General features: G+C 39.0%; 1 protein-coding gene across 2 annotated transcripts in view; it reads right to left on the reverse strand.

Annotated features, from left to right (window-relative positions):
* Window positions 1-2,461: 2,461 nt before the first annotated feature.
* LOC150078580 (voltage-dependent calcium channel subunit alpha-2/delta-3-like) overlaps window positions 2,462-15,444 on the reverse strand; it is a 1,140,037-nt gene continuing 1,127,054 nt past the window's right edge. For both annotated transcript variants that reach the window (XM_090384275.1, XM_090384274.1), the window contains one exon: window positions 2,462-2,875. In XM_090384275.1, coding sequence (XP_090240401.1) covers window positions 2,768-2,875 — 108 coding nt within the window. In that variant the 3' untranslated portion in view covers window positions 2,462-2,767. The remainder of the gene's footprint in view (window positions 2,876-15,444) is intronic.

Raw genomic sequence — 15,444 nt, forward strand, 5'->3', positions numbered from 1 at the left:
ATCATAATAAATTATATTTATAATTTTTGGTAGTAAACTATTGTACCATTCTTATGAAAATTACCATACAAGAAATGGTAATCAATAAATTATATTTATAATTTTTTTTCTCCTTTTTTCACAAGTTTACTGAATTACAAACAGTAAACAATAGGGAACAATCTGTAATCTTTATAAAGAAATGATGTTTTCTATAAAGATAAGGTATGTACTTACAAGGATCTAAACATTTCCATTTTCTTTTACAGTGTTCTTTGTACTTAATATATCCATCGAATGAAGGAATCAACATATGAGCAAAATTCATAATAAATAAAGGATAATTATTAACTCTTACTCTCTAAAAGGAGAAGGCTATTCTTAACTTAGCTCAAAATAACAAAAGAATACGACAGACAGTATTAGTATGGTAAACAATGTTCAAAATAAAATTCCAAATATAACATCATCCAAAAAAAAGACACTTCCTATGTCATCTGTCCATTTCCTGTAAATAGTTTGTCTAATCCTACTATTAATTTATTCACACTACTCGCTTCTACAATGTCAGGTGTAAGTTTGTTTCAACAATCAATGACCTGCTGGCTGAAAGAAAATTTCTGCACATCTGCCCTGCAACCATCTTTCCTCGATTTTAATTTATGCTCCCTGAGGTTTATAGCCTGAACAAGAGAAAGATTTCCACCAGCACCGAGTATTAACATCTCAATCAGATCCCTTCACAGGTGTTTAGTCTTCAGACACTGCAATTTGCAGAACTGAAACTTTTGTATGAGCATTCCTTCCTTCTCACTAATCCTGCTGCTCTCTTCTGCACCCATTCCAACAGATTCACACCTTCCTAAAAATGAGGCTGCCAGATGTGTACGCAATACTCAAGACTGCCCATTTTGTAAGGCTATGGTTAGGCAACTTAGTAGCCTGGTGCAATTTGGCCATAGCAGCCCCTGTGCCAATAAATCCCACTCCAACAACAACTTAGTAGCCTAATCATTGCCTTATGAAATGGGATAGTGAACTCCTTATGCTGGTAAAATTCCTGTATATCACTGAAAATATTTTGCACAATTACCCCCAGGTCTGAGATTAATTGTGCAATCAGATATGAAGTGGCTTGTTTCTCCTAGCACAGGAATTCTTTAGCAGAGTTATGATAAAATGTTTGCCATATTCTGGCCTTAGTGTAATGATGTTAAAGAATAGTCTCCTTTTTGTACAGTGTAAGTATTTACAAGTTTATCTTTATCTATTGTATACTTGATTTATTAATAAAGTGTATGCATATTCATGAAGGAACAGATTATAGACAGTGGCAGAAAAAAAAGTTACCTTTTTATGCCTTTTTTAATTTCCAATGGCTAATGTTGATGGTATGTTTTTGGCACATTGTATTTTTCCTTTTCTTTCTTTCTTGCTTTTGGATCCTTAGTTGATTTCATTTAAATTAAGATAATTTTTACATTAAATTTTTAAAATTTATATTTAATTATTAAATTAAATTATTTTTAATTTAAGTTTGAAGAATTTACATTAGGTGATCTTTGCTTTCAGATTTTAAGGTTGAAACTAATTTTTTAACTTAGCACATTAGAAAGGAATACACGATTTTTTAGTCTATAAATATACTATTCTCACCTCAACACTTCTTTTTGAGATATTTCGAGAAGTTACTGCCATATATATATTAAAAATATGCAACAAGGCACATACTCATATATGCTAAAATGTTTGAAATTTTCACCTGGTAACGTGCAAGAACTTAATTATGATCTAGCTTTTCCTATAATTCATTCTTTTAGACTAGAGAGAAATAATATATTCCAAATAAAATATTCCCAAATGTTGTATTCACTACTTCAGACAATGGTAGGGCCATAGAATGTTACTTAAATACAGAAAAAAACAAGAACATAGAATGTCTACTTATTATTTTTTTTTCAGTGAATTATTACTAATGCATCCAGTTTCATCACAGCAATTTAAGATTCATCACAAAATATTAAGCATATAAATGGCAAGAAAACTTACTTCACTGATGAGTACATAAACTTCTGTACTGCTTGTTGTGTATAAGGTATGCAGACAGCCATGTTATTACTACAAACTTTAAAACAAATGAAAGTGTTTCCATTTATCATTTCAGATGTAAAAGAAATAGAGCAATAAATAAAACACAGTGTAGTTCAGAATTTATATACATTTAAAAATTGTATAAAAAATATTAATTTGGCAATGAAGCTGTCCAACAAACAGAAGAACAATATTTAGTAACAGACAACTTCTCTACACTACAATTTTTTTTATACAATAAGCGAATCATCTGGTGATATTCAATTTAAATCAAGAAAATGAAACAGAGACACTTTCTTCCATCAGAAATTAAATATGAACTATTAAGTGCTCTCCAAATTATTAAACATTTCCAAAATTAAAAACATCACAAGAAAATATGTTTCACTATATAAAACAATGCAATATAAAAATATTGCTACCTATTTCCTCTTAACTAAATCTTTTACTTAAAAGGAAATAGTTAAATTGCCTAAAGCAGTGAGCAGAGATTATGTACTGTGCAGACTAATTCAGGTAGTTTGCAATCCATATTTTCTACTCAGCAATGAAAGTTCCACTTAGTACAAAGTCTGGGTAGATGTGGAAGTAGAGTAGCAGTGTAGGTGATGATACCCCTCCCCCTCTTTACAGCTGGAGTTACACAAGGCCTTGGCCTGTTGTAGAAGGCAGCAGTGACACTCAGTAAAAAGACACTTCAACCAAGGAAGCACCAAACCGTGTGGATAAAGAAAAGTACTGTTACAGTATAAATAGAACTTGTGTGGCGAGGACTGTAACCACACTCTTGCTGTATTTCTAACTCCTGAAATTATAGGAAGGTATAATTATCATGAAATTTTTATTACTACAAATAGAATATGCTTATGTTTGATTTTAAATTATGAGCAGAAAAATAAAGGATAAGTGGTTAAATTGTTAAGATTAATTTATGCAACAAATATATTAAAAAATTAATAAGAAATATGCTACAAGACTTTCTTAAACAAAATCAGAGGAAGCTAAATATTTTTAATTGACAGGTCAGCTTATGATAATGTAAAGGAATACAAAATAATGCACGAAGCCTTCCCAGAGGTACATCCTTAAAAAAGGTTGGTTATAACCCTAGGTATAATTATGTTATCAGATTAGAGTTTACAAATAATTAGAAGAAATATCCACCATTTATTTTTCATAACATAAAGAATCTTTGTTGTACAACAGCATGATAGTACAAGTGCCACTCATGCTGTTTAGCCATAGGCTTGCAAGCAGGAAACAATTTCCATTTTATTTTTGATATCCACATCAAAATATGGGAGTGCAGAATATTGCCCAGATATCTCAAAACACATAAGGAAAAAAAATAATAAAAATACTTGAACAAACATAACTGTTTTCACGCTAGAAATCAGTGAAATAGTAATAAGCAAAACAGTTTCTGGTTTCAGAGGATTGATTGCTAGTGTGAAAACTCTCAATTTTATTCAAGTATGTGTGTGTGTGTTTTTGTTCTTTGAAAAATGGTGAGAATTGATATCAATTTCCTGGGAAAATTTAGTCATTTTAACCTGGAGGTCGTTGCATGAGACACAACAGTTCTTTCTCTCCAAAGTAAATGTTGTACATTAATTTTTTGGTTCAAGTTTAATGGCTGAAACTTTCAGTGTCTTCCTAAATGTAGATAAAATTTTATTTGGGCAGTTTTGGAAGTAAAATAGTTATTGATTACTTGGAATTTCATGCATAAAGCACCTGTCAGGTCTTGTGTGATTGGTTGGATAACTATTTTTTTCCTTCTGCTTTGTTGTGTGCTAGTTTGGTTTCAGCATAATGTAAACAAGTATATTTCTCAACTGTTGGCTGATGCATCCTATTATACCTTAAAATTTGAAGCTGGCTATATTTGCAGTGTTAGGTTGGTTGGAAAACTGCTAGTCTGGAGGGTTACACAGACAAATAGATTAACAATAGCTACAGGCAGAGGTGAAAGTAATTCTAGCACTGCTTCTACTGGAACATGCAGCAGCCTTTCACATACTAGGTGGCCTAGTATGTGAAGTCACCTTTTTTGTTTGCACTCCTATTTATTTGTGATACTGCTTTCTTTGAACATTATGCTTAATAGTTATGCTGTGGCCTGATGTTGGATCACTGTTCTTGATGCCTGACTGCTTCTTTGCACGGTATATTACACCTAAAGTATGTTTTTTTTAATGGTAATTTCTGTATTGCTAACCAGTGTGTAATTGCCATGCTGCTCCCTGACTGCTTTCTTCTGGCACTCTGAACTTTGACCTTGTTGACTGAGTGCTTGGGGCACTCAGTCAACCTACTTTCTTTCTGGCATACGAAAGAGTGACAGTATTTGCCATCTGTGGGTAGTTTTGTGTGGTGTGTTTTTGATTGAATATAATGCCCTTAGATGTCTGTCTGTCTGTCTCTCTCTCTCTCTCTCTCTCTCTCTTTCGAATTATTATTAGGATTTTCTTGATGGTAGTCAGTTTAATTATTCCCTAATAATGGTATTATTTTTCAGTAACTTTCTGTGTGATTTATTAGCATTCTTTCATCATAATGCTTTGGTTTTAAATATTATTAAATAAATACTATCATATTACAATAAGGCCTCCGTAGCCGAGTGGTCAGGAGCGATAGTGCAGTAACACACGCTCTTTGAGTTGACCGGGGTTCAAGCCCCTGACTGCTGAATACGGTCGATCTGCCAACCTACATTGGACCAGCGTGGCAGATTATGGTCCATTTCCCTCAACATGAATTGTTGAGGAGGCTTCCATCCTGCAGTGGGTTGATAATGGCTGCACTTTACCTTTTTTATTACAATATTGCATATTAGTTGAATATTACTTGAAATACTACTTGTTACTTCTGTTAGTATATTTTACTGAATCTGTGAACTATGTCTACCAATACCAACAAAATTGTTGGTAATTCTGCATTTAGTAACTGACCCTGATAATAATGCTGCTTCTAGTGATGTTTATTTGGATTTCACTACTGCTTCTCCTAATGTGAAAGTTGGTATCTTCAGAAATTAAATTATTAATTTTAATCTGACACCTGTGCCTTGCATGATGCAAGAAAGCATCAGCCAAAAAAAAAAAAAAAAAAAAACCCTTCCTATTTCAGCCCTCCATTTGCTCCAAATGTTTCTCTAGTTCTGCTTCGAATCTATTTAGGCTATCAACTTCTACAACGACAGATGGAAGTTTGATCCACCAATCAACCACCCGCTGGCTAAAGGCAAACTTCTGCACATCCATCCTACAACTGTCCTTCCTCAATTTGAATTCATGCCCTTTCAGGCAATTATTCTGAGCAAGAGGAAGAATCCCATCAGCAATGAGCATGCTCAAACCATTCAAGGGTTTATACACCACGATCAGATCACCTTGCAGGAGCCTAGTCTCCAGACACTGTAATTTGCAAAACTTAAGCCTTTCTTTGTAAGAGCAACGCTTTATTCCATTCACTTTCTGTAGTCATTCCAACAGCTCTACATCCTTCTTAAAATGAGCCCTCCCTCCAGACCTGTATACAGTACTTAAGGTGTGATCTGATCATTGCCTTATACAAGGGAATAATCACCTCCTTATCCCTGCTAGAAAACTTCCTGTATATCATTGACAAGACACCATGAGCTACTCTTGCAGACCATTTGAACTGCTTAGAAAACTTCATATCTGCCTGCACAATTACCCCCAGGTCTTTTTCCCTCTTTTCCACTGTCAGTGTAGTATAGTACCACACAGTTGATACATTACCCTGGGGTTACTGCTTCCCATATGCCCTACTTTACATTTGTCAATGTTGAACTTCAGTTGCCACCTCTTAGTCCATCTTTCTCAACTTTTCTAGATCCTGTTGCAGCAGCATACTGTCATTAGTGTCATTAACAACCCTACTGACCTTCATATCATCTGCAAACTTGGACATTAAGCCTGATATACTATCACCAATATCATTAATGAATACCACTAATGAATATATTAGTGGGGGACTCCACTAATAACATTAGTCCACGAAGAGTAGTGCCCATTGATTATCACTCTCTGTCTTCTCCCATTCAACCATTCAACCATCCCTTTATCCATAGCAGCAATTTGCCTCCAATGCCACACTGCTCCAATTTGTGCAGTAGTCTTCCATGTGCAACAGTATCAAAAGCCTTTCTAAGATCCAATTATTTTGATATATGATATCAAAATTATTCTTTGCATCCAGTTCCTTTGTGACTACATTATAGTATCCAGTGAAATTGATCAGACAAGACTTCCCCTTAACAAATCCATGCTGTGTCCGAGCTATAACTGAAGTCCTGTCTAGATGACCCTGCAATGCTTCTTTCTTTAACCAGCGCCTCCATTAATATCCCTGGAACAGAAGTTAAACTAACAGGTCTGTAATTACCTGTCTCCCATTGATCCTCCTTTGTGGATTGGGGTCACATTTGCACATCTCCAGTCCATGGGTATGTCCCCTGAGTCCAAGGAAGCTCTAATAATTATGGCTAAGGGTTTGCTTACTTCCTTTGCTGCTCAAGGTGTGGTCAGTTCTGGCCTGCCTCCTCATGGCATAGTTGGGTACCAGTATGTGTCTTCCTGGTGCTTGTTGCTTCCTGGTAGCAAAGTGGCCAGAAGCAACTGCACAACATAACACAACATTCCTTTCTAGCCAGTGTTTCTCTATTATAATAGCATACCACAGTGAAGCTGAACTAGTGTTTTGTAGGCCAGATTTATATAGGTTAGTGAATGTTTGTGTAGTATTAGTGTGGAATATGTTAGTTGTGTTGTTCATCCAGCCTGTTAGCCTAAACAGCTGTGTCACACAAAAACTTTTAGTTTATCTTCCAGCTCCACAAAGAGGTGGGCCAGGCTGTAAAGCATTCCCATGGTAAACCCTGTGGTAGCCAAGGCTACAGGTAGGGAGAGCCCAATTAAAAAGAAAGTGAAAGTTAGAAAATGGTAGTGGGAAGATAGGAAGTGGGAGAGAAAAAGCAGTAGGAAGATAGAGATGAGGCAGTAGTGGAGGTGTCCACCTAGGTGAAAGGGGAAGGAAGACAGAAGGGGGTCCCCCAAGTCAGGATGCCCATTCTGCTCTGAGGGTGGAATATGATGGTGGCTGGCAATGCGTAAACTCACCAGGCAAAGGGCAAGGTGCCACCCAGACTGGGGGAGTTAGAGATCAACCAACCCAGGGGGTAGGAGCGCCTGCATTGGTGCTCTATCCCACACTGGCCAGAGGCAAGCTACCAGCAAGTGTCAGCATACCACACCACACCACACCGGCTGAGTAGCCATGGCATGGCATAGCATGGTGTCTGCTTGGATGGGCAGGGGGAGGGCCTAGGCCATCTGCCTCACATCCTATCCAGAGATCATGAGGACATATCAGCACATCTTTATTAGCTTTAACAAAGGATTGTAAGAAGAGTTGCTTTGGATAGCTAAGAGAGCATTCTTGGAATCTGTATATACCATAATTTTATTGATTGAAAGGAGTGAAATATTTTCCAGGGCTAGCCTAACGGCATGGAGCTGAGCAGTATAACTGCAGCATTCAGCTGGAAGTGGAATAGAAACAATTGTATTAGGGAACAGCAGCTACACCTATTTTGTCGCCAGACTTGGAACCATCAGTATGAATCATAGAAAAGTGAGAATAATTTTGTGTATGAACAGGATGTAGTTGATCGATGTTAATAGCTGCTATAGCACCTGTTCCCCATTGTTCAAAGTAATCATCGCATGATTGAGTGAAAATAATACACTAGGGATCCAGATCTCTTGAATCTCTGATGATATTATGAAAGTAAAGATTCCAGCATTCTGATAGTTCTGTAATCTCATACTGGTAGGTTGAACCGTTGTCAATTAGTTTCCAGAGTGTGTTGTCCACTGTGGATCATGCAGTAGTGGCCAAATTGGATGAGTAGAGAAGCTTTTAATTTTAACAGAGTAGTTCAGAAGTAACATCCTTCTTCTGATACTGAGTGAAGTTTTGTAAGCCTAAACATACAGACTTTGAATGGGAATGTTCTGTATGCACCTAGGGCAATCTTAAGAGCAGAATGTTGGATGGGGGCAAGATGTGCTAAGGTACTCTTCCAGCAGAGTCATAAACAGGTGCTACATAGTCTAGCCGAGATCTCAATAGGGACCTATGACATGGAGTATATAATTTTATTAATGCAAGTAGTTCATAGATGTTTCAGGTGCTCTTGGTACATTAGCTACTTATCAAAAATTAGCCCTAGGAAACAAGTACAGTTCATGATTGGAAGAAGGTGATTGTCCAAGTGTCCAATTGGATTGGAGATGTTCGAAATGCTCCAGTGGCAATATGAATTGCCTGACGGTGGATAAGATCCAGCCATCGGAGTACACTAAGTCTTGCAGATGCATATACTTGGGACCAATAATCTAGTTTGGAATGCACAAGTGCATGATAGAGATGCAATAAAGTGCACTGATCAGCACCTGAGGAATTAGATGAAACTGTGAGTAGGATATTCAGAGAGTTTGTGCACTTCATTTGTAGTTGATGAATGTGTTGTAACTTTTTATGAAACAGAAGCCCCAAAAATCTAGTCTCAGATACTACTGCAATAGCATTCTGTCCAAGTCTCAATTCAGGTTCAGTCTGAAGGTTGTACTTGCGGAAAAAGTGTACACAGACCGTCTTTTGTGAGGAGAATCAAAAGCCATTATACACTGCCCATGAGTTCAGATAATCAATGGCAACATTGCAGTTGTCTCTCGATAACGCTCATATTGCAAGATTTAGAAAATATGCTGAAATCATCAACATAGAGGGCACAGCTTACAGTTGGAGTAAGTTGTTCTATGATGGAATTCACTTTGATGGCAAAAAGTGTAACACTTAAAACTGATCCCTGAGGTACTCCCTCCCCTTGGCAAAAGGGCCAAGATAGGATACACCCTACACAAACTTGGAATGAATGATGGAATAAAAAGTTTTTAATAAAGGTTGAGAAATGACTTCTAAGTCCAAAGCTGTAAAGGTATTTTAAAATTCTGAATCTCCAAGTTGCGTCATACACTTTTTCGATATCGAAGAACATGAACACCAGATGTTCTCATTTTAAAAAGGCATCGTGAATGGATGTTTTGAGCCTAATTAAATGGTCCAAAGGGGACCTATTCCTTCAGAAGCTGCACTACGATCTGGGGAGGAGTCCTTTTGCCTCCAAATATTCTATAATGCAGGCATTCACCATTTTCCCCAGAATTTTGCCCAGACAGCTAGTCAGAGCGATAGGATGGTAGTTTTTTTTTTTTTTTTTTTTTATGTGAACCCCAAACACGTGAGGTATTAGAACCTATAGTACTTAGTACCGTGCTCGGGTTGGAGGTTGAAAAGACAAAACAAGATATTTGTTGACATTGGACTTGAACTTCTGTAGACTGGAATTTTCAGGAAATACGTATGAAGGAAGGTTGTTCCAGAAAATGGCAGTTGAATGAATAAATGAGGAAGATGAAAAGTTGGTTCTGTGGGTTTGAAGTTGGACAGTAAATGGATGTTGGCTGATGGTAGCACGTGTTCAGACTGTTTTGAAAGAGAGAGCGGGAATTATAGAAGCCAATTCAGAAGAACAGTGCCCATGGAAGTATCTGTAGACGAGGCATGCAGCAGAAACAGTACGTCTATGAGAAAGTGGGTGGAGAGACTCTGTTAGAGATGAATCATTAATTAACCTAACTGCCCTCTTTTGAATGGAATCAAGAAGCCTGAGAGAGGTTTTGGGGGCACCACCCCAGATGTGGGAACAATATTCCATGGCAAGGCGAATTTGCGATTTATACAGAGTGAGCAGCTGTTTGGAAGAAAAGTAATGCCGAGAGGGAAAGAGAAAACCAAGTTTCTTAGATGCAGAGGAAGCAATATTTGTAATGTGCTTGTGCCAAGAGAGATTAGAAGTCAGGGTAATCCCAAAAATAGATATATCATTTTGCCTAGAAATCGGAGTGTCACTAAAGATAGGAGCAGAAGAATCCTTTTTGCGAGATATAAGACAAGACTGAGTTTTAGAAGGGTTGAAATCAACTAAGTTGTCTTTGCCCCACTGGAGAATTACCTGAAGATTGGCATTTAAAGAATTGGTAGCAGATTTTCAAGAAGTTGAAGCTGATTGAGCAGGACAAGGTTTCTCAAAATGGAAAGTGGAATGCAATGTGCTGTCATCGGCAAAACTATGGATAGGATTTCCAGTCAATGAAAGAAGGTCATTAATAAACAAGAGGAAAAGAGTGGGGGAAAGAACTGAACCTTGGGGGGACACCGGCATTAGAGGAGAAGTTAGAAGACAGAGAGCCATCTACCATCACCCTCAGTGAGCGATCAGAGAGAAAACTGGATAACCAATTACTAAAAACAGTTGGCAAACCATAAGATGGAAGCTTATTTAGAAGACCTTTAGGCCAAACACGATCGAAAGCCTTTAAGATGTCAAGAGCAACTACTTGGGCTTCACCAAACGTTTCCATTGAATTAGTCCATAAATGGGTAACATAAGCCAGAACATCACGAGTGGATCTACACTGACAGAATCCATAATGGTGATTGTTGATCAGATGGAAGGTTTCTAGGTAGTTTAAGAGTCGGCGGTTAATTGATTTCTCCATTACTTTAGAAAGAGTAGAAGTAATTGCAATGGGACTATAATTGGATGGGAGGGATTTATCACTCTTTTTAGGAACTGGCTGGATATGAGCAAATTTCCAAGCAGAAGGAAAAAACACCTTTGGAATAAGAAAGTGAAAAAAGGCGGCAAAGAATAGGAGTAAGTTCAGGAGCACACTTTTTGAGAACAAGTGGAGAAATACTATCGGGACCTGTAGCTTTCTTAGCATCAAGATTCGTCAAAATCCTTCTGACATCCTTTTGACAGAAGACCACAGAGGCATTGAATGGAGCGTGTTGGGAATGGTGGGAGGTGTTTTACCAAGATCATTAATATATGAGTTGGAAGAAAAATGCGATGCTAGCAGGTCAGCTTTATCCTTGGCTGAAGTGGCAACAGAACCATCTGGTTTGGACAGAGGTGGGAGCAGAGATGGGCAAAAGTTGCGGCAAATAGCTTTGGCAAGAGACCAGAATGCTCGGCTACCATTAGGGCAAGAAGCAAGTTTTCTACTCTTAGCCTGTTCAAACTCTAGTTTGGACTGATTAATAACTGCTTTACAATTGTTGCGAGCTTTGGTGTAGGCAGAAAATGAAACTGAAGAATTAGAAACAAGCCAATTACGATATGCAACATTCTTCTCTTGAACAGCCTTAGCACATTTATTGGAAAACCAAGGTTTAGATAAAGGACGAGATTTTAAAGTGGAGTGTGGGATAAAGGATTCCATTCCTTCAAGAATAATTTCACTGACACGATCTGAGCAAACGTTGACATCAGAACTTTTGAAACAGTAATCAGACCAAGGAAAAGAAGAAAAGAAGTCTCGCAGGTCATCCCATTTTGCATTCTTGTAATGCCAAACAACACGAGGTTGGGAATAGCCATGAGATAAAGGTTCCATTGGAGAAGAGACAATCACCAAGTTGTGATCTGAAGTGCCTAAAGGACTTCTCACTTCGACCGTGTACTTAGAAGGGTTGTTTGTGAGAAAAAGATGAAGCGTATTGGCTGTATGATTAAGATTGTCCAGTATTCTTGTAGGTAAATGAATAATCTGTGCTAGGTCATTAATAATTGCAAAAGCCTCAGCATCTCAACCTGCTGGGTCGGTGTGACTAGAAAACGGAAGCCAGCTGGAGTTGTGAACATTAAAATCACCAAGGAAAATTACCTCACTGTTAGGAAAGTTGGACTGGAGAAATTCTAGTTGCAAAGAGAGGAAGTCAAAGAGCTCCAAGTGATTAGTGGAGTTGGGAGAACCGTAGAGACAACAGATGAATTTAACACAATGAGGTAGAGAGATTTTAAGCCAGAGAAGATCAAAGAGAGGAGATTCCAAATTGCCAAGTCTCTGACAGGGAATATCAGAATGGACATATGGACAAGTACCACCTTTGAGGTGAAAGGAATCATACAGTGAATAATTTGGGCATCTGAGATGAGCAGTAGTTGAATCAACCAATAACCGAGATTCTGTTAGAAAAAGTACATGGGGTTTGGCAGACTGCAAGTGGAAATGGACATCGTTGAGATTAGAATTGAGACCACGTATATTTGTGAAATGAATTAGGAAGTGCTTGGGAGGTTCAGATCTTTTCGCAGATAAGCTTGCTCTATTAGTTTGACAATTCATGGTGTATTCAATAGTAAGAAAAAGTGGATGGGACATGCTATATGAAGTAATGAAAATTTTTGGATATAGTGTACACGTGGTAAGAATATACCCAGATCCTTGACATAATGTGGCCTCGACAATGCTTCCCGCATACACACTACTCGGACTTCCTCCAGTCACTATCTGGCAGAGTAGAGGTAGCAAGATTATACACTAGCTGATGCGGAACCTCCTAGAGTGTTACCAATAGGTTCGGTCTGGTGTAGTAACTAGCGGCCGGCCTGCGAACACTGTTTTAGAGCTGTACCCTCGAAATGTAAGGAATATTGGATCTCGCCACGACATTCATCATAACCTTAAAAGTCATCAATCATACTGCATGATGGAAGAGATAGGGAAGGGTTGACCGGAACTTAGCTCTAGAGACTAAACATGGGTTCCACCACTTCAAGCCTCCAATAAGCAAAGTGGTGGTATTTCACCAGTTGAAATACCACCAATTTGCTTATTGGAGGCTTGTTCCTCCATGTGGTGTGGGTGCCACACCTCAACCCCTGCTTATGTTGGTTCACACCTCGACCCCTGCTTACATTGGTTCACACCTGGGTGGTCACCCACCATGTACTTGTGCATGGAGGTTATACCCAGGATTACTAACAGTCCCACCATTGTGAAGGTGCAAGCAGAGGATTTGGCTGTCAGAGACCAACCGGGCTTCGCCGAAATTGGATCCACTTGACTTGAGTGTCACCCGAATATCAGTTCCATCAGCGCTTTAGACTCGCAGGTAGCAAGTACAGGTTGTCTGGCATATCTGAGAGAATGTCTGTGACAACCTCAAGGACCCTTGATTGTTGCAATTTTTGGTCTTTTCCTGGCTTAGTAAAGGCAAACACGATTACTTTATGCCAGGAATCGAGAAATTGCTCTTCTAGAAAGATTCAATTATAAAGAGAGCAGTTGGTATATGGATAGTTATTTTATCATATCATAACGGATGCGATCTGGTCAAGCAGCACTTGACTTGGTAACTTCCTTGGTGATGCCAACCCCAGGTGGCAAATAAAGTGAAGAGACTGTCAGTAAAACCCCTACCATATGGTGAACTGCTACTGTTTCTATGCTGGTGGAGAGTGGAATAGGTTGAAATGTGGTGCCATTGCCCAAAAGGATAGCAACAACATCACAAGCAGGTCCATCCTCAGTTCTGTGCTTGCGAACGATAATAGTATTATGGAAGAAAGGGTTTTCATTTACCTTCAAGTATGTCTCCTCTAGGCAAAAGCAAATTAGCTCATGCTTTTGCAGGAGGCTGTTGATGTCATCAGTATTTTGCCAGAATCCACAACAGTTCCATTGTAAGATTTTACTCATTATTTTGGCTTGGTAGCTCCATCAGGTGGCTTCCAAATTGCTGAGGGCTTACTTTTGTCATTACTGGATTTATCTCTTTTGGGGAAGTGTGGAAGCTGTCCTTTATCCGTTTTCTCCTCTACAAAGAGTTCCAAGGTTGAGTCATCTGGTACCTCCTTCTCTACATACATTTTTTCTTGAGAATTACGGGGTATTTCAGGCTTCTTGTTCTCTTCTCTAGCACCTTCTTTCGGTACTGGTGGTGCATTAGGAGGTATGGATATAGGAGTGGCAACTGATTGGTCCTTCTGTGCGCGTTTTCGTGAACTTAAGATAGTTGGTTGGTTTTTGGGTTTTATTGGCACATTAGCAACTAAGGCTATAATGCACCATGTGAACTTAAGAGGTAGCTTGCAATGGGAGTGAAAGACTCTTTTGGTGGAATGTTCATTTCACTCTGAGTTTCAATGGAACATCTCCCTGCTACCTTCTGGGCATGGGTGGGTTTGTTTATATTTATAGGTTTCACTGCTTTTCTTGCCTTCTGATATGTTCAGCTCTGCCTTAAGTCGTTGAATTTCTTTTTCTTCTTTCCACCCGTGGCATGCTCATGAGTAAACAGGGTGCTCTCCTTGGCAGTTAATGCATGATGGTTTTGAAGCAAGTGTTGTTTCATGGTCCTTTGCACCACAGCGAGCACATGCAGGGCTCCATGACAAGCCATTTGTGAGTGTCTGCATCTCTGGCACTTAAAGCACCATAAAGGATTTGGTACATACAGATGTACTGGACAGTTAATATAGCCAGCTTTAATTTCATTATGAGACATTGGTGAATTAAATGTCTGGATGATGTTTCTGTTTGAAATGAGTTTCACATCCCTATGCATGGATATTTGTTTCACAGCTATCACTCCTTGTGGTTTTAATTCAGAACAGATTTCCTCTTCAGACACTTCTCTGAGATCCCATTCAGCAATGACACCATGGGATGAGTTCAGTGTCTTGTGGGGAGTAACTGTAATAGGTATTCCCTCATAGATGTAGCTCAGAGGAGTTATTCTGAATGTACAAGTCTGTACTAGTATTTCGCCTAAACAAAGTCAACCCTTCTGGATAAAGAGGGGTGGCATTTTCCCTAAGGGCTTCTCACTAGTGGAGTGAATTATCAGATGTCGTGGTGTTTTTGGTCTTTTAGTGCTAGTGACATTATCTGTGTCAAAGGTCAAATTTTCAGATAGGGACTGAGTTGTGGCCCCAGAAGTAATAACTTTATCAGGATCATGAGCGTTTTATTTTTGTTTGACACCCGGGCTTCTCACCTACCACAGAGCCCAAAGGAATTCCCACTACCTAGCAAGCAATAAATGAGCTTGGGAGTGGAACATCAGAGCTACCCAGACACTGTACCCACACTGCTGCCAGCCTGAATCCTGTCGCTCTCAACCATGAATGAGGGTAGGGGCATGGCATTCACAAGGTTGATCCTTGCAGGCAAACCCTCTAGCCGACTGATCTTACCTGGGCTATCCAGGACCCACCTGTCTTATCAAAGCAGTGGTCAAAGTGGTGTATTGAAGCTGGGCACCCTCAACCACCAGGATCCCCCTTTCCAAATTTCCACAGGTCACAGCACACGGGAAACATGCCGGATTCCATTGACCTGGAATCAAGGCTTTGAGCGTGTTGGATCCCAGGGACACTTATCTGGAGGACCAGCAGCATGACTGGGAGATCCCTTCGCCATGTAC

This window comes from Mastigoproctus giganteus, chromosome 11 (genome assembly GCF_048544385.1).
Source record: "Mastigoproctus giganteus isolate SK-2022 chromosome 11, ASM4854438v1, whole genome shotgun sequence".
Taxonomy (NCBI): Eukaryota; Metazoa; Arthropoda; class Arachnida; order Uropygi; family Thelyphonidae; genus Mastigoproctus; species Mastigoproctus giganteus.